At 43.6% G+C, this 23,031-nt stretch overlaps 1 protein-coding gene across 4 annotated transcripts; it reads left to right on the forward strand.

Annotated features, from left to right (window-relative positions):
* The first annotated feature begins 1,634 nt into the window (after positions 1 to 1,634).
* On the forward strand, positions 1,635 to 22,791 carry TRA2B (transformer 2 beta homolog). Of its 4 annotated transcripts, none has more exons than XM_040567562.1 (10): positions 1,657 to 1,787; positions 8,110 to 8,388; positions 8,644 to 8,777; positions 12,727 to 12,889; positions 13,714 to 13,902; positions 15,330 to 15,445; positions 16,680 to 16,763; positions 20,639 to 20,701; positions 21,469 to 21,542; positions 22,391 to 22,791. In XM_040567562.1, the coding sequence occupies exons 4-10, from the start codon at positions 12,857 to 12,859 to the stop codon at positions 22,399 to 22,401; spliced, it is 570 nt and encodes a 189-aa protein (XP_040423496.1). In that variant the 5' UTR covers positions 1,657 to 1,787; positions 8,110 to 8,388; positions 8,644 to 8,777; positions 12,727 to 12,856; the 3' UTR covers positions 22,402 to 22,791. The 4 variants fall into 4 exon arrangements, with proteins under 4 accessions (XP_040423495.1, XP_040423498.1, XP_040423496.1 ...); XM_040567563.1 differs by lacking the exon at positions 1,657 to 1,787 and adding an exon at positions 2,062 to 5,704; XM_040567561.1 differs by lacking the exon at positions 8,110 to 8,388 and having other exon boundaries at positions 1,635 to 1,787.
* The last annotated feature ends 240 nt before the right edge of the window (positions 22,792 to 23,031 follow it).

Here is a 23,031-nt window from a genome sequence, read left to right on the forward strand (position 1 = left end):
TTCGGTTGATATATTCATCTTCATGTTCTGGGGCTGGGAGGGAGAGGGAAAGCAGCCGAGCGGCCTCCAGCTTGTCTCTTCTCATGAGTGTCAAAGGCAATAAAAAGGGAACTGAATCGAAAAACGGAGCTGAATGGCCCCTGGGCGTTTCAGGAGCCATCACCTGGAAATCTGCAGAGCCAGAGCTGCTCACCACCCAGCAGAGTTCGCCATTGGCCAAAGCGCTGTCTTCACTTTGCTGCCTAACATTTTACTGCTGGAGCCCCCGGCTGCCACCTTTTAAATCTGTGTGGTGAATAACCAGAGAAACAAAAAACCCACCTTTGAAAGATACCAAGGTGTCCAGCTTTCCGCCTTGCTGCCTGTTTAATGGCAGGCTGTGTGCACAGCATTATCCCTGCTCTCACTACACAGAAAATGCCTTTAAGTGAAAAAAGAAATTGTTGTTTTCGTGCCAGGTGGAAGCAGTAGCAGAGTGGGATCTCAGCCTTCAGGGGAGGTATGTGGAGCTACTGGTGCCGCTTTAGGTGCCAACTGGGACCGACCACTTCGTTCTGAACACCTCCACCCTCGCACAGCCCCTCTGCTTCCAAGAGCACTGGATAAGTCAATGACCGGGGGGCAGTATTTTAAGTAGTGGCAGTTCCCTCGATTACCCGATTTTGGTCTCCCTGTTTGATAGATGCACAGGCAGAGCCACGTTGCCCCTGTAGGGATGGATGATGGTGCTTTACAACCACCGCGTCTTGCTCGTTTTGTGAAGGCAGAATAAAAAGAAATTGGTGTGGCCGCAGTCAGCGGCAGGCAGTGCCTCTGAGGGAGGACAAGGTTTGTGTTTCCCCACAGATGCACTCCTGCACGTTTTATGAAGAAACGACTCAAGGACTGAGCAAAGATGCAGTAATCCTGTGCTGCCCTCGCGTGGATGTTTTAGAAATAGCCCAATTCTCGTCCCAAACTGGTACTAAACAAGTGCTTTTCAGCACTTCCTCCACAAAACCCCCTGCAATCACAGCGATTTTTAAACCGTTCCCGCAATAAACACCCAGCCTAGAAAGGCGGGTTTATTTTAAAGGCAGCAGGGGACCCCTGAGCGTGTGCCATCTCTGCTCCCTGGTCACGTTTTGGCATCCTGGCCGTGCCTGGGAGCAGAGGGAGGCGGGCAGCCCGGGGGGGGGGGTGCAGAAGGCAGGGGGCAGCCCCGCTCTCAGCCGCCGCCTCGCTCCGGCGGCCGGCCACGTCCCCCCTGGGAGCAGCGAGCCCCGAGCGGGGCCATGCTGCGGGACAGGGCGGTCTCTGGAGGCTGCCCGCTGCACGTTTGGGGCTGGGGAAGGAGCAGGAGGGGATGAACAGCACGGCCGGGGGCGGGGGGCACACGGGAGGGGGCAGGCGGTAAGGGAGGGGGGGGGGAAATCCTCGCCTCAGGGCTGGCGGAGGGGGGCGGGGCTTTTCTTCAGGGCGGGAACTGAGGGGGCGGGGCTTCTCAGGGCGGGGAGGAGAGGGGCGTGGCTTAACATCGGGGCGGGCGGTGAGGGGGCGTGGCTTAACATCGGGGCGGGCGCTGAGGGGGCGTGGCTTCTCCTCGGGGCGGGCGGTGAGGGGGCGTGGCTTCTCCTCAGAGCGGCCGCCGGGGTGGGCGGGGCGTGGCGCGCGCGCGTCGCACGTCACTTCCTCTGCGGAGAGCGCTGGCGCCGGGGACGGTCGGGTGGTGTCGGCGCGGCGGCGGCGTTGGGGAGCGGCGCGGCGGGACCATGAGCGACAGCGGCGAGCAGAACTACGGCGAGCGGGTAATACACGGAGCCGCGCCGCGCCGCACGGCCGGCCCCGCGCGCACGCCCCCGCCACCCCCACGCACCGCTCCGAGCCGCCGTCCCGCCGCCTGGGCGGGGCCGCGCGGGGAGGCCGCGGCCGCGGGGAGCGCCCCGCTGGGGGCCGGGGCCCGGCTCGGCGCGGGAAGATGGCGGCCGGCGGGGAGGGGGGGGGGGGGGTGAGGAAGGAAGGGAGGGAGGGAGGGAGGGAGGGGGGCGCGCGGCGGGGCCGCCCGGCGCCATCTTGGGCTGGTGACCGGGCGCGCCGAGAGGGACAAAATGGCCGAGGGCGGGCGGGCCCCGCCGCGACGCCTCTGCCCCGCCGCCAGCGTGGCGGGGACGGCCCCCTGCGGCACGGCGGGCTCGGGCTGGGGAGCCCGGATCCTCCGGGATCCTCCGGGATCCTCGCCCTCCAGCCGCCCCGCGATCCGCTCCCGGGCGCGCGGCCTCCCAGCGCTGCCCCCGAGCCTGCTCGTAACCCGCCGCCTCCGCCTCCCGGTGCAGTCGCAGCCCCGCGTCCCGCTGGCCGGGTCCCTCGTTAAACGCGGGCGCGGCCGCGGGAGTCGCGGGGTGAAGCCGGAGCCGCTCGGTGCTCGGGCGGCGTGCTGGCGGCCTGCGGCGGGTGCCCTCGGGGAGCCGCCTGGCCGCTAATACCGCACGCTTGCTGAGCCTCACGTTGGTAACGAAATCTGAGCTGCAGATGTACCTATAGCTGTTCCTCCTTTAGTGAATCGGGCTTTGATTTTTTTTTTTTTTTAAACTCCTACCATAACGATAAAGTGCAGTGCAGGGGTCGTTACTGTGTTTTGTCCTTCTCAGCATCAGCCTGTAGCTTTTTAGCTTGTTGCAGCATCAGAGGGAGGTGTGGAGGTGGCAGGAAGTTGAGAATCTAAACCTTCACTAGAGCGCTCAAAAATATTAAATGCTAATTTACTAAAATATCAAATAACAATCCTGAGAGAAATTGTTATGCCTTGTAGTATTTTTATTTGGTGAATGTGGCGCTTTCTTCTTCAGATTCACTCTGCTAAGCCTCAGAATGTGAGTGGTACTGCTTCAAGGAAGTTAGGCTAGAAAAATTTGGTCTCCTGGAAGCTGAAAATGCTAGGTGGAATTGAACACCGAAAGACTGCCATTGAAGAATTACAGACCTGTTCTGCCCCAGTGAATCTCATTTTCATTGATACCGCTTTTAAGAGCGACATGAAGATCTGTTTTCAGTGAAGGGAGCATTCCTTCTCGTGCTCAAGATGGATTCCTGCATGTTAATTTAAAAAGTTGATCTAATTTCTGTCGTGTGAGTCAGGCTGAAAACCTGCTTAAAATGCTAGCCTAACTTTGGTAAAGCTTCTCAGGCTAACCCGCATTGTATTCGCAATGAGGATGAATGCAAATGTTAAAACCGTTATTGTAAAGTCTTCTAGAAACATCATTTTGTAGGGGATGATAGGACAGCAGTTGTCCTCATAATCTTCTCTATTTTTATCTTTCGTGCACTTTTTTTTTTAAGTCATGGGTGGACAATTTTCACCATGAACAAGGCTTAAAATAAGCTGCATCTGCTTGTTTAGAAGAATGTTATTTCTCTGTAACTGAACTTTTGTGATTCATAAATAGGTAAGTTGTATACAGCATACTTGTGCTTGTAAGACTAAAAGGTAGGACTGTTTAGCTACAAGCCTTCTATTTCAGACTAATCGGGAGTGGCTTTTTGAATATTATTACCGGTGTTGTATATGATTATTTTTTGCCTAGTTAAGGCGTATATTTTACTGAGTCAATGGCTTTCTACTTCAAGCTGGAAGCACTAAAGTCTCCGCTTTGCAGAGTAGGAACACTGCTTGGGTAAATAATCTAGGATATGACTTTACAACTGTCTGTTAAGCTGTTCCAGGTCCATGCTGCCAACAAGAATTGTGCTCCTGAAAGTGTGTTCCTGCTTTCTCCCTTGTACTGCTGTTTGTGTAGTCAGTCAGTCAGATCTGGGAACTGAATCAGCTGAATTTTTTTCTGATTCCCTTTCCAGCTGAGTTGGTTTGCAGACTTGACTTGATGATGTAGCCACAAGTCCTAATGTCAGCACTGGGGATGAAGAAGAAATACCAGGTGCTATCCCAAGTAATGGGATGTCCCATTTTGGAGGCAACATAAACTTATGCCATGAAGTCAGTTTAAGGTTAAAAAAAAAAAAAAAATCCTGGTCAAATTATTTTTCAACTTATGCATCATGGTGAGATTAAACTCTAGAAACTTTTTTAAAAGTGAAGAAACAATAAATTATCCAGTGCTACCAATACTTCAAATAATGGATTTTTGACAGTGCGCTGAAGGAAATGGCCACTTTTTACAGACACTTTTGTTTTCATTCATCACAGTTGTGCTCACTGAAACGTGTGTAATTCAGGCATGGACAGGTTGGAAAGAAGGGTGGCTGAAGGAAAGTCTGTCTTCTCTGAGTATTTGCAAGCTGCAGCTAGCCAGTCTCGTCCTGTGAATGCGTTAGTAATAGCAGTCATTACTTGGTATCTGCCTATCGGAAAGTATTTAATACAGTAGTCTTTTTTTTTTTTTGGTCAGAAGCACTTGAATGTTACAAATACTCATTTTATAGGTCTACTTGCAGTACTTGGTCAGCATTTTTGGAAGTACAGCCTCTAGTAATAAATTGTGGCCTAAGGAAGCAACGTGGGCAGGTTTGGAACAGCCTGATTGGTAGCTTGGTGCCACCAAAAGGGCAGGTCCTTCTCCGTGTGCCTCCTTCGTCAGCTGACACTGGATCTCACCTCTTGGTGGCCGATTCAGTACCCTGAGCAGTCGGAAAACTGCTTGCTTTTTGCAGAGGGGTTGTTTTCCTGGCAGCTCAGCGTACCCAGCCGCTCACCGGGTCGGCATGGGAGGAAGCCAGGCTTGGCGCCGAGGGTCTGTTAGATCAGCTCTGTTTTCCAGAACACCCTCCTGTCTTTTTTTGGTGGAGCTTGGAAACTGTTCACTAAATCAAAACATTTAGGCATTGCTTAGAGTTTTTTGGGGGCAGATAATAGTTACTGAATGGCACATCCCTGAATTTACCTTGCATTAGTACTGCTTCTTGTTTATAAATCGGCTTTAACAGGGGCCTCGGCAGAACACTGGTGTTTCTTGTTCTGCGGGCTGCTGCCAAAAGGGCTTGCTCTGCTTTCCATCTGCGACACGGATCCCCAGCCCCCAGCAGCGATCTGGTGATCGTGTGCTTCGCGGTGAGAGGCAGAAGCTGTTATTTTTTTTGTTGGATCAGCTGCTAGATTCAGTACTAGCAAGGTCGAACGAGTGTTGAGTTAGCCCCCTTGCACGTGGGATAAATCTGCAGTCACGTTAGATAATGCATAATGGGGGGCTCTGCCTTTTGGAAAACAAGTGGAAATTGCTCAATCCCTATAAACTTAGCTTAAATCATACTAATAATTGTATTTGACTGTATTTTAAGTTGTGAAATAACTGAAATCTGTAACTTGCATTCCCATGAGGTTAAGTTGGATTGCAGAAATACCCGAAAAAACCCAAACCCGTGGAACTCACTTACGTACCTTACAGCTCCTCCTGCCCATGGAAATTATCTCCTGTCCCCAAAATCATTCTGCTGTTGTGGCTTTCCATGCTTAGAGGTTACTGTAACCTGTCTTTACGGATGTGCTCAGAGGTGTTAAAATATCTTCCGTGCAGCATTACAGACTGTTCTTAATTTGCCTAAAGTATGGAAAGAATAATTTGGAAACCACAACCCTGGACTTCAGGGCTTCCCCCTGAATTCCAGTAACGCCTGATGACTGGGAAGAGCTGCAGGTGAAGATCAAGGGGTCTGGTGGTGGTTAAAATCTGCACTTCAAAAAGTCAAGCTTAGAAACACCGGCTATTTAATGGTGAGCACCAGCTTTGATCCGCTTCCAGAAGTGTTTGCATGGAGGTGGGACAAAAGTTTTTCATCTCTCTTCTTCCACGTGTCATGACATGAAATTGTTTTGTCTTTTTTTTTTTTAAAGCTTAAAATTCACAAAGAACAAAAAGTAGAAAAGGAAAACACAGTATTCAGAACAAAAGCAAATAGTAGCTGCTCTCCGCTTCAAGCCAACTGTGGGAGAGGCTTGTGTGAACCCTCAGCAGGCATCAGTATAGTGGGGCACACACCAAGTGCAGGGTTTGCAGGCTCCTGGTGTTACAAAATTTGGGTGGGTGAGGTTTGCTTGGGGGCAGGGTGGGGAGGGTAATGGCTTTGAAACTTCAGGAGCTATTACCAGTCTCAGTAATATCCAGAAAAGATCAGGTGCAGCAGATCCTTTTGAGGCTGGAAGTGAGGAGGAAGTGATGCAAGCCTGTAAAATGTGACAGAAGGTAAAGGTTTTGGAGAAGGATGGTCCGGAAACAAAACGCGAAGGTTGAAAAACTGGAAAATTTTGTAAAGTTTGAAGTTGGTAGAGGAAAATAAGCCAGCTGTTTAATTTTGTTTTAACACACAGGTGTCTTCAGGTTTTTCCTAAATTCCTTCCTCCGATGCTAGGCATCCAGTTTCCACACGTATGCCAATGTAACATAGCAAAGATTATCCTTTTTAAAAAAACCTATCAGCGAGATGAAGACTTCAGTCATTTGCTTATGCGAATACCACTTCACTATATTTTTTTCAAAGCTTATTGACTTCTAAAAGCTCTGAAAAGGGTCCGCAGTACACTCATGGGCAAGGTGCTCCCTGCTCCTTCCCTCCCATAGCACCATGCGTTCCTCGTGTCCTTCCCAGCCTTAGAGCTTCTGTCCTTGGGCATTGCTCCTTCTGCCTAGCTTGAATCTGCCAAGAGTTACGTCTAGTGAATGGAAGTAGTTTTCCTCTAGAGAACAACATCTTAGTTCTGGTTTTTATCCGTTCTTCAAATCTTGCTTTGTCTAACTCTTAAGAACGCTAAAGGCTTCTTATGGCTAACTTAATGCATTTACTCAGAACTCATCTCCAGGGATTTTTTTTTTTCTTTTGAAGGTAGTAATGGATTTAGGGTGAACTTGTTATTTGTAACTTAGTTCTCAATACTTGCACTGCCCTCTGCAGGGTTTGTAAGTGTGGTGGCTGTTGTTTAAAACACTTCCTTACGCATTTTGATAAAGAATGTGGCCTTGACCAACTTTGCTTTATTTCTGTTGCTCTCTGTATTAATTCAAAATCTGCTTCATCCTGCAAGTTCCTCCACCCCAACTGTTAACAGTGTGGTAGGCAACTGTGAATAGCTAAACGTGATTGCATGTCATATGGAAGTGGTTTAAGCACAATTAAATATCGGTTTAGCTAATGAATCTCTGAATGCTTAGTCCGAAATGCCTATAAAGTTGAGTGCTCAGATTTAAGAGGTGTTACAGAGATAAAAACAAGTGGTTTGGAAGAAATTCTGGTAGTCCGATGTTGTCAGTAAGCGCTCCTGCTCAGACTTGTCGCAAAATTTGGGACTGTTCATTCTTAGAAAAAAGACCAAATAGATTTTTGCCGCTGAATTCTAAATTTCCTCTAAGCTCTTGAAATAATACCTCCTAGTGTGTTCACGCCAAGTGTTTAAGCCACGTGACTGAAGTTGAGCATTATACTGCTTCAAAAAATAAAAATAAAAGCTGAAAGCGCTAACTAGGTTAGGTCACCACCGAAGTCGGTTAGAAGTACGTAATAGAGCAGCAGGGCTGTTGTTCCAGCTCAGCGTGCGAGCGCTTTGCACAGAAGTCTGGTTTCGCTCTGGAAAGCTCTCACTTGGAAGCGCGAGCCCTGCGCCTGTAATCAGACTTGCGCGGGCAGCGTAGACGTGAGCGTGCTCGTCAGCGTTCGCACCGGGCTTCCAGCCTGGAAGGCTGCCCCCAGAACAACACCAAGCGAAGTCGTGGAGAGACCGAGCACGCTGTGCTTTCTGCATTCCAAATCCTGGCAGTTCGAGGTGTCTCTGGCCGCAGCAGGGACTTAGCTTGGCTTACGGCACTTCTTGTTGATTTTGTCTGAGTGTGTGGCTGACAAAGTATTTGAGTTTCCGAATGCTAGAATCGATCAGTAGACCTTCAGTTGATCTGTTGTGCACTTGCTATTAAATGTAGGCATAAATAGCGAATCCAGTTGCTTAGTGCTTAAAGTTAAACTGAATTGACTGAACCTGTTTATAAAATAGTAGGGAATTTGGTAGATTCAATTCTTGAACTGCATATATAGTAAAAGTCCGCAGAACATTTTTTTTCTAGTTTCAGTTTTGGCACTAGATTTTATCCTGGAGTTTTTAAATATTCTTCATCCTGTTCTTTTTCTATTAAGGTTAATGTTGAAGAAGGAAAATGCGGAAGTCGCCATTTGACAAGTTTTATAAATGAGAATTATTTGAAGCTCAGGAATAAGTGAAGCTGAAATTTGAAAAAAAAGAAAGTGAATGCATGCTAATTATCAGACCAGAAGTCCCACTTGGTAGAATATTGAGCAATTTGTGTGAAGTGGGGAAGATGAAAGAAGTCAGAATTTGAAACGGAAGAATGAAGAAAAGGAATAAAAATGAAGTTAAGATAAGAAGTAATCTGGAATCTGAAAGCACTACGCTAAGTAATTACTAGTCTGTTTATGTGTCCCTGTATATTTTGCTAAACATGCATGCATTATCTGTTTAATAGCAAAAGTATATGCAGGGTAAAGAAGTGTCTACCAGGGAAAAACTTCTTAAAAATCTAGGCAGTTCTAATGCCAACTGCCCGGACACATAGATATGAATTTTTACCATTTATTTCACTGGAGCTTGTTTACAGACCTTAGGTAAACCAGAACTTGTATACAAATTAGGCTTTCAATATCTGCGTGCAGGAATCCCGTTCTGCTTCCAGAAGCGGAAGTGCTCATGGGTCTGGCAAGTCGGGGAGGCACACCCCTGCAAGATCTCGATCTAAGGAGGATTCAAGGCGTTCCAGGTCAAAATCTAGATCCAGGTCTGAATCCAGGTGAGTTTACTTTTTACCTCTTCCTCGTCTTGCAAGTCAGTTGTCTTTGGATTATTATGTCAGAGATGAACTGAAGTCCTCTGTAGCCCAGTTCTGTTTCCAGAGGTACCTGGTGATCTGTGCACACGGAATGCAAAGGGACATGTGTGGTTTCTGGATTTGAAAAGCTAAACTATTGAGCTAGGTCTCTCTGCAGCTTTTTTTTGAGAGGTATTCTGCTACGTAGGCTTGTATCTCTGCCGAAGGAGTGTGTAGGTGCCCTGCCTTTTAAGTCTACCTTAAAAAAGGAAAAAAAAAAAAAAAAAAAAGGCTAGCTTCCGAGCGTAAAGCGCTAGGAGCTCTAGATCTTGGTTTTTCTATATGTTAAAATAAATTAGTGTATCAGCATATTTTACACTTTAGGTCACCTTAATCTAAAGGTTTTTTTCACTGGAAGTAATGATGCTTCCAGAGTAGTTGTTGGTATATTCCACGAGAAAGACGCAGATAAGTATAATAAATGTGAATTTCAGCTGACATGTCTTACCTTTTAAATATGTGTTAATTCAACTTGAAAACTAACAAGCTGAAAAACTTGAGACAGCTTCCTAAGTGCTCAGAAAAGTTGTGGAGAAAGTAGCTTAACTACTGTCATTGTTCCACAAGTGGATGCTGTGGAAACGCCTCTCGGACTGTATCACCAATCCTTACGCTTACCTGTTAAACAGACTGTATGCAGTGACAGGATTTCTCTTGAAACTGTTAACAGGCTTCTAACTGAGACATAAAATGTGCCGGTAGCCTAAAAATAAGATGATAAACGTCACTGCTAGCCGCTTAGCGTTGGACTTAACAGGGGTGTCGTGTAAGGGGTATGTATTTAAAAAGAAATGAATGGAGAGGCAACAAAGCATGTAAATGGCTGAATGACGTTATTTTTTTCTGAAGAGTCTAGATAAGTCAGTGCTGACTACGGAAATGAATGTGTTGATGATACCTTTAGTCATTTGTAAGTGTTCAGAGGAGAAAAACAACCAAAAAAAGCTCGGGTTTCAGTGGTGGGGTTTCCAGCTGAGCTGCTCACAATACATTTTTGTGTATGAGCACTGAATTAGGCTTACCAAAGCCTGGGGGTAAGGGTGTGGGAAGGATGACATCTCTGGAAGACATCATGCAGTCACCCATGATAGAAAACAGTATTGAATGCTGTGTTTATCCCTGCTTGCAAGATCAAAATGATCAGTTTAAAAGGCTTTTGTGAGAAGGTAAACACTTAGGACTTGTGACAGCAGAGAAATGGGTTTGTTTTTTCTGTATGTTTCAGGCACAGTCACAAGTGTCAGATTATACAGTTGACAATCCCTGCAGTGGGAGAACAAATGTCAGGTTAAATGAAGAAATGCTTGGAACTGCTAGCATCAATAGACTCGTAGGACAGCCTAGGAAAGGTCTGGTCCAAACCCGTGTTCAAGACAGTCGGCTGGGGGTTCAGGTGGTGTTCCCAGGGCTTTATCTAGTTGAGTTTTTAAAAGTTCCGAAGGTGGAGACCACACATGTTCCTCGGCGAACCTTTTGCCTTTTGAAGTGGCAAGCGAGTCAGGACAATCCAGCATGCCCTTGTGCACCCTAATCATAACCCCTTGGGCTTCCATGGTCTTTCCAGCACTGTGCTTCTCACTTGCCGAATAACCACAGTACTACGTAGGAGTGCAATCACACACAAAGACTGCAGTCTAAAGTGACCAGGCAAATAATTTGCTCTTGCAAGGACTCCTTTAAATAGTACCCGGGCATCTGGCACTTTGCTTTTCGATGAACAACAGTTGATGCTTATGACTACCGTGGCTTCCTGAGCATTTAACAGCTGTCCTGCAAATTCCTGCAGCTGGAAATACTGAGAGTATGTTGCAGAGTTAATTGATTCGTTAGCAGATTTGAGCGGAATCGTGTCAAGGCATGTGTTTAGAACCAATATACTTGATTCTATTTTCAGTGCCATCACTCATCTGGATGTGATCACGAGCAGGTCACCCAACTGGCTCTCACCAGAGATAACATTGTGAGATCTTTCATATTTCGTGGTAGCTTCCATCGCAAATATATTTCTGAGTCACTAGCTTCATAAATTAAACTTTGATTGACGATCAAATCTGTGTCCTGGCGTATTTATCAGTTGGGGTGTGGACATACTTGATTAAAAAGTCCAAAGCTGTTCTTATTGAAGTTTTCATCCGCAATATAGTGGAAACCCTGTGCAAGCTTGTTGTCTTCAGCTGGTTCTGTGTGTTCATAAAGTCTAAACAATTCTTTGCACTTAAGGCAGCAATATAAGCAGTTCCTATTTAAAATAAGCCTTGCTCTCAGTGTTTTGTCTAGTTTAGGAGGGTCCAGCTTTTGTTCATTCTAACGGATGCATACTGTAACCTGGAACATCGGTTCTGTGTTTGTCTTCAGGCTTTCTTTATCAAAGGCTGAAATGTGGCTTTGTGCATGTGTAGAGCTTCACTTATGTTCTTACTTCATTGTCTTTCTGTACTGTCTTCCCTGCCTCAGGGAAGTTTTCTCTTTTTTTCTTTTTTAGCTTTGTTCCCCAAAATCACTTGTTCTTTCTACATACATAAGTGTTGTAAGGGGTCTAGCTGAAGTCATTTCTCTGGGACATGTGCATATGCTTCAGGTCGAGGAAGACAAAACTAGCTGGCTCGCTTCTGAAGAAGTCAAAGGCATTTTTTTGAGGCCTGTAATGTACAGAGTGTATGTCCCGCAGTTTGGCTGTGTGGTGACGCTTACCTGGTGACAAAGCCTGACAGTGGAAGAAGCTGTTAAATGCTCAGGAGAGTAAAAACTGGTTCAGGTTGAGAGCGGCATTCATGCCGGTGCACTGGTTGGCTTACTGTGAAACACGATTCTGCAGCGGTGGCTTCTGTTCTCAGTCAGCTTCCACAAACAGGGACAAGGCAATTAAGGTGTAAAGAGTATGTAGATTAATATTTTATGACTAAGAGCCTTTGAATATTGAACTGTTTAGTGTACTTCTAAGCCTTGCAGCAGCTTTCTTTGTGGTTGCGTGACATGCAGATTAGTGGCTGCAAACAGCAGACCACGCTCGGGCGTAATATTCCAGTGTAAGTGCCTGCCCAGCTCTTCAGCGAAGAGTGCCCGTGCTGGGAGAGCTGAGGGTGTAGTAGAAGGAACTGCAGTGTTTGTGGCCTCAGCTCCACAGACCTGGTGCTGTCAGAGAACGCTTCCAAAGAGAAGTGGGCCAAAATTAGGGAGCAGTTGCACCTTTGCCTAAATACACTTGACGGGTGAACATGTAAACACTTATGAACAGCTGATGTTAAATAACTATTGAAATACCGTAAGGTAAATAAGCCTACTACCACTTGATTTCTTCAGCCCTCTTATGCGCTGTTTCAGATACGTTTAGCAGATTCCCGTGCTTGTAATTACGCACTCCCAAAAATGTATTTGCTTTTCCATGTCACTGAAGGCAGTGTTATTCTGGAATAAGTAGAAGTGTGCACCTCTGCAATTGTGCATGTTTGATGTGAAGCCATATTTACTGTTTACTCCTGTTCCATTTTTCCGCTAAGTCTTTCAGAGAGAACTCTCTCAGCTATTTTAATTTTACTTAGACGCTACTGTAAATGCTGTGGATATTCAAAGCATACGCTATTTCAAACCAAGATATCCTTGTTAGAAAGTTAGAAGCTGATGAGGAATTAAAAGCTAATTGAAGTGGATGTTGAGGTTACTGTTTTGCAGTAGATACGCTCTAGAACATCTACAGTAGTCTAATTGTAAAGATTGAGTGGTCAGTCCTTGAGATTAGTGACTAAATTGATTGTGTCTTAATTGTGTGGTACCTACCACAGGTTCTTAGAAAATGGCTGTTTAGACTTTGTGAATATCTGTGTTATTTTTGAAGGGTCCAGGGAAAAAACACTACCTTTTATTTTTTTCTCAGATCTAGATCAAGGAGGAGTTCCCGTAGACACTACACAAGGTCACGCTCTCGTTCCCGCTCTCACAGGAGATCCAGAAGTAGGTCATACAGTCGGGATTATCGGCGACGACACAGTCACAGCCATTCCCCCATGTCTACTCGCAGGCGCCACATTGGAAACAGGGTATGTATGCTACAGAGGAGAGGAGGAGGTGTAAACAGGCTTGAGTATGTCTTGAAGTCACTACATTCATTCCGTAGGGTTTTCCACAAAATCATTCTGCTTCCTGCACGGGTCTATTTAAAAGATATTGGTGAGGTTAATTGTCATTTGGTTTTTGGTAAACCTTGGATCTCTGTAAGTTTGCCTAGGATTGTGGGGTGAGTTGGTTTGTCTTTTTTTTTTAACAGATGCCTTTAGAAGTGGTACCAGTGCAGGCTGATGTCAGGATACGTGCTGTATTAAATGAGCAGCTGTATACAGTGAAGGGCAGAGGTAGAATGAGGAGGGAGGATCATTTGACCTTACTTGAGAAAGGCTGGAAAACTAAAATATTTAATTAAAAGCTGTCTTGATGGTCTCTTTATTAAGTGAGAGCATGCAATCCAGCTCGATTTTAGCTGCTGAGAGTCTCAGTTGACAGAAAGCAATTTCATTTTCATGCTAAAGTTAGGGGGCAAGTGATAGCTAAAACGAAGATGTGATCCAGGCCCTTCTCTGTATCCATAGTCAGTGGTCACCCACTCTGTCTGGAGAGAAGACTTCAAGTACAGTAACTTTGCGTGTTCTCATTATAGTTGGTACAGGACTCTGAGAAATGCAAAGTATTTCTGTGAAAGGGGGCTTTATATCTGTAGGTTTTATTGTAATAGAATTGTATACTTGCAAATTAATCCAACCTCAATCTAAGCAGTGTGTTGTTGCTGATATTTTGAGGGACTCAAGTTTGTAAAATACCATGCGTTGCAAATGCAAGCGTTTTTATTCTGATCTCTCTCTCTTCTTAGGCAAATCCTGACCCAAACTGTTGTCTTGGTGTATTTGGGTTGAGTCTGTACACCACGGAACGAGATCTGAGAGAAGTCTTCTCCAAGTATGGTCCAATTGCTGATGTTTCCATTGTGTACGACCAGCAGTCGCGGCGTTCAAGAGGATTTGCATTTGTGTACTTTGAAAACGTTGAGGATGCTAAGGAAGTAGGTTGGGGTATGGGCTGTATGGCATGTTTGCTGGGATGTGTGTCCTGTCCCAGGTTGTAGCCTAGGAAAGCTTTCTGTTCGACCTTTAAAGTGGCATAGGAACCTTTTGCGCTAATCCATTTGGCTAGATGAAATGATCATAATGCAAGCTAATGTCACAGTATCTTATCTTCCCTGCCTTCTCAGGGCCTAAAAAAAAAACTTCGCACCTCATAATAAATGTCAGTGTCTTGGTTCAAAAGATATCTTCTGTGTACCAGAGGAAACAGTGAAAGGGCATGAATTCTGGTCCCAGTGCAGGCTGAGTTGTTGTATAAGTCACAAAAGCAATCTTCAGCCTAGCATGGTGCAAACTGTGCCAACAAGAAAAAGAAAATAGAAACACATGTTCTCTTCAAATTATGAGGTGGAAGTTCTTTCCGAGCTCCACATGACCCTCTGTTTAGTATTACTGCTCAGAGTGCACCAGACTGATATTGCACAGTTCTCAAACGTTCAGGTGCCCTGTAGGAGCTTTAGCATGCATCCTGCTGACTTATGTAGAGCTTCAGAAGGAAGGAGGGGGAAGAAGTTTTTTATGGAAATAAAAGGCCAGGCAAATATTTCTGGCATTCCTGGTCTCTGCAGGTGACTGCTGGAAACCCTAAGGGACTGGGTGAATCCAAGTGGTGTCGATACCACATGATAGATTACCGAGTGTGCTTACAAGTGCTATGGAACGGACAGGGGAAGGGGAATACAATTCCATCCTTGGGCCTGCCTTGGATGGCACTGTGTCTGTGGGCTCTGATTAGGTTTATCTTCTGCATGAGTTCCAATTCTTACCATCTGGAGTGTCTTTTTTTTTTTTTTCTCCAAATTCAGCATAAGACTTCCATGGTAGGTTGAAGCTTTGAATGTAGGCTATGCTACTTGGCAGGAAAAAAACAGTGGTTTCAGGCTTTTTACTTCATGTTTGCTTATGGCTCAAATATTAGTATATTCAGTGATATGGTAGATTTTGAGAATGTCTTTGAGGGGGGAAAAAATTAAAAGAGCACTGATACATTGACTTAACTTCTAAGTATATTCTATGTTTAATGTTCCATGTTGGAGTAGTTACGATTTCCCCACACAAGCACTTTCAAAGGCTCCTCTTAATCATGTTAGAAACAGTTAGTGAAACAATTGGTAAATTATGTTCCTCTTAGGCATTTCGTGCAATGTAAGTCACCTTTAACTAATTACTGAGGCTTATATCCAGCTGGTTAGAATGTCTTAAGAGTTTATGTTCAGTATTTAAGTACGGGGCATATGTGAAATTTAGACTTGGGTCTTAACTGAGCTCTTCTAAGGCCTTTCTAAATATTTCATGCAGTGGTTAGGAACTTGTGTTGGTACTAAAGTTCATACCTACAGCTAATTGTATTTTTATCTCTGCTTAGGCAAAGGAACGTGCCAATGGAATGGAGCTGGATGGAAGAAGAATCCGGGTAGACTTCTCCATTACAAAAAGACCTCACACACCTACCCCTGGAATCTACATGGGAAGACCAACTTAGTAAGTTACCTCCTGATTTTTTTTCCTAAAACATTAAGGGACAGGTTACATTGTGTCCTGTGTTTTAAAATAAATAAAACCCACAGAACACCTCTTGTGTATATTCCTTTGAGACCTGTTTCTGTGTGTTTTTCTTAGTTTATCAGGCTTATCAGCACATTAATGTGCTATTCTGAAAGCTAGCGTCTACATGTAGTTTGGCATGTGGGCACAAGAAGAACATATATCCTTGTTTCTGGTTTGCATGCTGCGCAGTATGTGGATGTTTCAGTACCGGGAGCTAAAATACGAAAATCATTGATGCCTAATCATATTTTTAACAAGTCTCCTTAGGAAGAGCTGTGCTAACACTGGTGTGGCTGTTTGGCAAAGCCTCAGAAAACTAGAGACTCAGCTGATAAAAGAGGTTCTTCAGATCCTTTTCAAAAAGGAAAAATGCACACGGACTGCTATCAGTAGTAATATGCATCTTTCTACTCTTTAGTTATAAGGTGTTAATTTATATAGCACTTGTCAGAGACTGATGTAGTGTCAGTCTGGATTGTAATAAGCAGAAACCTGTGTTCATTAGTTATGCCAAAACATGAGTTATCTAAACATTTAAGTCTGCAGTAAGAATCTTTGTTAATTTCTAAACTATTTCAAGTTGTTTCTGATTAATGGATGTTCCCCTACGTGTTCTCAAATGCTAATGGCTTTGCAAGCTCTAGTTTTCAAGAGTACATCAACAAATACTATTGTGCAGCTTTGCAGTTTACCCTATCCAAAGTGTAAACATTTGACGAAGTTTCCAAGAATGTGAGTTGTTTTCCCAAGTGGTTTCCCAATTGTTTTCCCAGGACTCAGCTTATGGTATTGGTGGCTGTGTAGCTGATGTATTGATGCTGTAAGCTTTTTTTTTTTAATAGAGTTGTTCTTCTAAAATAAGCTTTCTGAGAGTTAAAAGTGAATGAGGAGTTGCCATAGAATGGAATTCCTCATGTGCCTGCAATATCCAAAGGTTAAGAGGTTTCAGACAAGGAGGAAAGTAGCAGTGTTAAATTCAAGCATTTTAAAAAGCAATGATTTAAGTAGATCTGTTTCCATCTGCATAGATGGGAAACTCAGCCATCACTTAAACTGTGAGGACAGGAGGTAGTAATTTAAGCCAGTTAAAATGGCATGTACTTGCCTGAATGCACTGCAAACAATGTTTTATATTTTATTAAATGTCATTCTCTTCCATTACTTGTAGTGGCAGCTCTCGACGACGAGATTACTATGACAGAGGATATGATAGAGGATATGATGATCGTGACTATTACAGCAGATCATATAGGTGAGGCAATATTTGTAATTCTGGACTACTTTTTAAACTGTGCTTTCTTGTCTATGTTTCTACCTTTAGAAGTATGCCAATATGTTCTTAGGCTCATCTTAATTGTAGTTTCTTCGTACAAAATCTTTACCAAGAAGATTACTTGGTACAAATGAGATTGGTCGGAGATATACTTTGTGCTGTTTAGCAAGAGTTAGTCCATAATGCTTTTTTCAATCAGCAGTAAGTGTTGAAAAACAAAGTAACATTCTCTGTACTCTTTTTTTAAAAGAATTATTTGTTGATTCCTCTGTTACCATTAAAATGGTGGGAATACAGGTGCTCATTAATATCAGTTTGTGTTACAATGCCAAATTACTTTCTGAACGTAGTAGAAAAGTAGGAAATTTCAGTGGCCACCAGTATCCCCTATTAACGATGGACATCTCAAGCATTGCCAAAAATGAGGAATCAGAAGTTGGAAAATTACCTGTTCTATACTGGACATTTTCATGAAAAAGCTTTTTTTTTAGCATACTCTTGTCAGGCTGTGTGTAGATGATCTGCTTGAAGGACTTGCATATCTTACTTCTGTCTGTCTTCAGTCCAAACTTAAAGTGTTCAACAGTAGCTAGCTTCACCAAAAGAGGTGTGAATGTTCAGGTGGCAACATAGATTGTCAGGTTAGTGAAGTTAGTACAGAATCTGTTGAAAATGCAGCTGGTACTTAATTGGTTTTGGAGATAGAGCTAGCTTATCTTCAGCATTCTCCATTTTGACTGCCAAATGAGCTTGTCCCATGTGAAATTCCCAGAATTTGACTGGGATGCTATTAGGTCGGACAGCAAGATGACAATTCATTTTTTCTATCTGTAATTGCCCAGTGTTTAAGAACAATGTCAGTTTAAATGGTTGCGGAACCTGTGTTCAGTACGTGTAGCAGTACTGAGCTGTTTGGCTAGCTGTAATGCGTCGGCACTGGGTGCATTTGTGACCTCTGCCTGCTGACAACAGCGCATTGGAGATGCGTGCATTTGAATTGTGTTATCCTATTACACCTCAAAGATGATGAAAATACTCAATTCTGTGATCCTCCTAGCATTCAGTGTGCTCTTCTGTTCTTTCCTACGTGTATAAGAAATATATTCTGTATGCTTACATCGGTATTTGTATGGTGATCCTCAATCACTGAAGGGCAGTTGTCCCTTCTTTCCCCTCCTACTTTCAGACACTTTTTCTTCTTACCTTTAGCCATTGCTTCTGTCTGTTTCTCACCTCCCTGCCTTGCTTTTCTGATTTAAAGCAGGGGCCTTGCTTCTTCAGGTGCTTCAGCCCTGCTGGAGGCAGGGAGGGGTGCTCCACCTCATTACAGTGAATGCAGGAGGCACAAGTGTTCTTGGCTCGTGGCTCTGGGAACACAGGGTATTTTCTGCCTTTGTCCATTTCCCTACTGTGTCAGCAGTTTTGAGTGTTTTGGAGAACTGTAGCAGGATAAATCTGACAGCATACACCAAGACTTACTGGTTTTGCCTTGCCGGCTGTTGTATGTAGGCTTTCGTGAAGTAGCTGTGACACAAAAGTGTATCTTTGACCAAACTTTCTGTTTATTTCAGGGCACTAGGTGCAAAAACTTGCCCAGGATAGTTACCGCTATCGTGCTTAATTTACCTGCTGGATTTCAGTTCGTTATTTTTTAAGACATTGCGTGAAGCAGCTCCCCAAAATGCTGGGGAACACAAAACGTGTCTTGCAACATAGTCTGCTAAACGGTCTGTTAAGTGGGGCTTCTAGTTTGCTTCTCCCATTTTCCCTTTTTTTTCCCCTGGTGGGGGGGATTGATGTAAACCTATCAACATGGCAAAGGCCTATAAGGACCATCAAAAAGTGTGGGTCTATGGAGTGTCTGCTGAGAGTTCTGTACTGTTGGTCTTTTTTTTTTTTTGCACTTCATGGTATGGATCTCCTTTTTCTTAAGGGTTGGTCAAGGTTTACTGGCCGTCCTTGAAATCTGCTGTTTGTTGCTTGTGTGTTCTTGAAATGTAATTTGTTTGTTGAGGTTATGGTATAAGAAAAGTCTTCCGTTACCAGGTGTTACCTTTTGTTATCCCTGATGGTGAATTGTGGCTTGGATCTTTGTAAAGCATCATCAGAAGTTTGAATTACTTCACTTCTGGGTGCGTGCTAGTCAGCATAGTTGCAGAGACTGATAGTGAGTGAACAACTGACAGTGAGGAGGATGTGGATTAGGAGAGGAAAAGCAGGCTAGTAATAAGTGATGTGAGAAGATGGACTACTTCAGTTAGTGTACTAGTTTGTGTAGTGTATCAGAATTCATGGCTATGCTTTGGTTCAGCTCTTTGAGGCAGTCATGCCCCCAGGCAATGTTCTGACCTTCCTGTGTGCTCTCCCATCCTGTCTGTTGTGTGAATTAGGGCTTTGGGGTAGAAATACTCAGGGTATTGACAGGTCCAGCAAGAATGATTTCCATTCCCTGAAAAAAATCTTTTTAAAGCTTCCTGCAGAAACTTTGTCTTCTTGGATATTAATATTGCGGATACTGAAATACAGCAGATAAAGATTGAAAATAAGCCATAGATGCACGTGGCTACTTGACAAATGCCATGGTCTGTACCAGTTAAATACCTACTTCTTATCCTGCAGGTGTTGGTCATTTGAAGGAGAGAGAAGAATAGTGTTGCATGTAAAAACGTGTAGATGTAGAGCTTAGTGCTGTGGTCTAATGGTGGACTTGGCAGTGCGAAGTTAAAGGTTGGAGCAGGTGATCTTAGAGGTCTTTTCCGACCTCAATTAATTTGATATGCCATGGGTGCTCCCTTGACAGGAAAGTGTCTAGGGCGATATATAAACTTAAAATCTGTTGTGTACTCTGCCCCCAGAAAATCAATTGGTAACAATTACTTGGCATTTTCTTTCTTCCTAACCTGCTGTGTAGAGAAGCCTTAAGGGCATTTTCAGGACAGAGTTCTCATACTAAAACTTTAATTTCCCCATAATTTTCCCCATGTTGCTGTGGGATGCTTAGTCTTGTCTGGAAAAGTGTCTGTAAACTGAAGAATAACCTAAAAAGTATGCGTGCTGGCTATCTACCAAATGGGGAGGGAGGACATTTGGAGAAAAGAAAAAAAAAAAAAAGTAAAATAGACCTGCTGATTGGAAATGTGGTGGTTTTTCTGTCTTAAAATTGTAGCCTTTTTAAGCTGATGTGGGTCATCTGTGGTGGTCATCCCTGTTCTGTAATGCAAGCTTGATGCAGTCTCCTCCCAGTAATGCTTAGCTGTATCTAAATCTGTGGAGGTACTGGACTGGTCACTAAATATCATTCAATATTACTGTCTATTGTTTCTGTGCAACTTCTACGTGAGAAGTTTTACTGTTGTTTTGAAGATGCCCTTGTTTAAGCGTGATTAAGTGAAGTGTTAAAACATAAGGGTGTCTCCTTTGCCCCTGCCTCAACCTTGAAATCAACTTGCTCGTGTTTCCTCAGGACAGTGAACTGATCTCACTGCTTTAAAAAATAAAAAATGGCTTGCTTGGAATGGGGTAAGCATCTGAGAACAGGAATGCTCTTAGAAGCAAAGGCTCTGTACCAATCTCAAACTGCTGCTCATTGGAGAGTATGCCGTTGTAAAATACAACATCGGGCAACTGAGCGTGAGTCCTCTCTTAACTGCTTCTTGCCACTGAATTCAGCCAACTCATTCCAGTGATGCAAAAATGAGTGTAACGAGGAAATAACTTTGTCCAGTGTAGGTACCAGATGCTTTCTTGCCTTCACATCATTTTCCTGTATTTGACAATACTTTTGCTTGTATGGCAATCTTTTTATTAGTTCACGTTTTTAAATTTTTAAAATTGATCTGCTTTTATCTTCGCAGAGGAGGTGGTGGTGGCGGAGGAGGAGGATGGAGAGCTGTTCAAGACAGGGATCAGTTTTACAGGTACAACAGGAAAGCTTTTGGTGTCTGGTAAACAATAGAGATACTCATATATGGTATTTGGGGGACGTTTGAATCCACTCTGGGATAGCTATAAACATACTAACAGCAGTCGGGTGGCTGCTGAATGCTTGCCACTTTGCAGTGAGCAGTACAATTCATTTCAAAGGCTCCCTCATCATTATGTAAAGGGGTGAGGTTAGTATAGGGTCAGGTTAGTGCAGCTTTGAACGGGAAAATCTTGTGAGCTATGGCAAGAAGTTAATGTCCTGAATGGTTTCCTTGAATGACAATTTAGGGGATTAGTGGAAACAGGCAAGAAAATGCAAAACTTTTGCCTGGATTGGAAGAGTATCGTAGAGTTGAGGGTGGGATTTGCAAGGTGGCAGCAGAGAATGCTGTTCAGATCAACTCTTCATCTAGAACAAGTATTTTAAATTAAAAGTTAAGGTGTGATTTGGCTTACTCTGCTTGTTTGGGATGTTCTTGGCTTGAAACACAACACTTGGACACAGATGGGAACACAAGAGAGCATATTTCCTTTATTAATCAAAAGTAGTATTAATCTGACTGTTTGCTCAAAAAAAGGGCAAGAAAATCCAAATGTTTGCTCTGTTATCCAGTATAAATGTCAATCAGCTCTTTATGTGCTCGTTAGCTTCCCCAACTAAATCCTGATAGCAGGATTGAGAGAGACCCTCTAAAAGCTGCTGCCACTCATCTGCCACAGGCTTTAACGAAGGGATTGTTTATGTTGCTTTCTTCCACAGGAGGAGATCACCATCCCCATATTACAGTCGAGGGGGCTACAGATCTCGATCCAGATCTCGATCCTATTCACCTCGTGAGTAGTTACAGCTCTCATTTCAAAAGCAAATTTCCACTTTGCCTGAACTTCTTCCTTAGAGCTTTTCTATCCCCTAACAGCTTCAGTGTGATTGGTTTTCTTTGAACCACGGTTCCCTTTAAAGTTTCATTGAGCAACTGGCAACCTTGAGGGCAGAGCAAATATTTAGTTTGCAACAAAATAAACTAGGTAATACCACTTTTTTTAAGAAAAAAAAAGTCTGAAGTAGCACTTCTTTCTTGGGAACCCAGTTACGACAGCACTTTGTAGCAGGTTGACAGTTTGGTTAAGTCTAGGACAGCAAAGCCAAATTGTCAATCCTTGCAGGTTCTGATACTGGAACTAAAATTCCTGACAAGTTGCTGAAGAGAAGGTTAACTCAGTCTGGGATCTAAACGGTGCTCTTCTCCAAATTGCTTATTTGCATGAAGGATAAAGCTGTGTTTTTGCAGAAAGTTAATAAAACACAATAGCATTCCTAGCATGATCCCTTTGTAATGGATACACCTGGAATGAATAGGTTCTGTTCGCATGTTTACCATTTGTGTCCAGATGAAAACAAGTGTAACTACTTTTCCTGATACACAGGGAAACTGGCTTCAGCCCCTGTTACAGTGTGTATTGCACGCTGAAACATCAGCCCTGTGCACATATGATGTGAACTGGGCTTTTTCTTCAGGAAGGAGCTTACTCACAGAAGAGTACTGATGTACTTTGTTGTAGACAAATCACTGGGCACTTGAATTTGCAGATTTGAGGCACGTCTGTGAAATCAGACATGGAACTTGTAAAATCTGTTGATACTTGGAAGTCTAATTGTATATATTGTTTGTGTTTTTTTTCAGGTCGCTATTAAAGCATGACATGTAGAGGAATTTCTAGCTACAGCCTTTGAGTTGAAATTGCAAGTTTGTGGACAATATTTTTATTGTCTCTTCTGTTTAAACAAGTGAACAGTGCCTAGTGAATAGGTGACTTTTACACCTTTTATGAAGACTACTTCTGTGATGTTAAATGCTGTTTCATTCTGCATATTTGTGTAGTTTGGTGCTTTGTTTCAAGTTGTGTTTTGAAAGGAGTATGTTTTGCATGTATTTTTTTAGTCTCAATTTTGACTCCTGAAAGGTTTCTATTGTAAAGACAAACTGTTCAGTTAGTTTTTTCTACTGATTCCAAGGTATTCTGAAGATCAAAACCTGTGTAAAATGCTTTCAAAAAGTGAAAAATAAAATAAAAAGAAGTTTGATTTTTTTTCCTACTTACTTTTTCCAAGTCTAAGTTACATATTGAAAGGGGACTACTGCACTTACATGGTATTCCATAACCAAACCATAGCAAAAAGTCCAGAAGTAAAATTCACGCTGTTTGTGTTGTTGGGTAATTGCTTTCTAGGTGTAATGTCTTCAGGTCTGTAAATCCAGGGCATAGAGAAGTCCGTATGAAACTTGTACAGTAGCAGGAGGAAGAAACATCGAAACGTCTATCA

Source organism: Cygnus olor, chromosome 9 (assembly GCF_009769625.2).
Source record: "Cygnus olor isolate bCygOlo1 chromosome 9, bCygOlo1.pri.v2, whole genome shotgun sequence".
Lineage (NCBI taxonomy): Eukaryota > Metazoa > Chordata > Aves > Anseriformes > Anatidae > Cygnus > Cygnus olor.

Coding starts and splice junctions, on each gene's coding strand:
- TRA2B (XM_040567561.1), top strand. CDS start 1,752: ATGAGCGACAGCGGCGAGCAGAACTACGGCGAGCGG. Junction 15,446..16,679: donor TACATGGGAAGACCAACTTA/GTAAGTTACCTC, acceptor CATTACTTGTAG/TGGCAGCTCTCGACGACGAG. Junction 20,702..21,468: donor GACAGGGATCAGTTTTACAG/GTACAACAGGAA, acceptor TTTCTTCCACAG/GAGGAGATCACCATCCCCAT.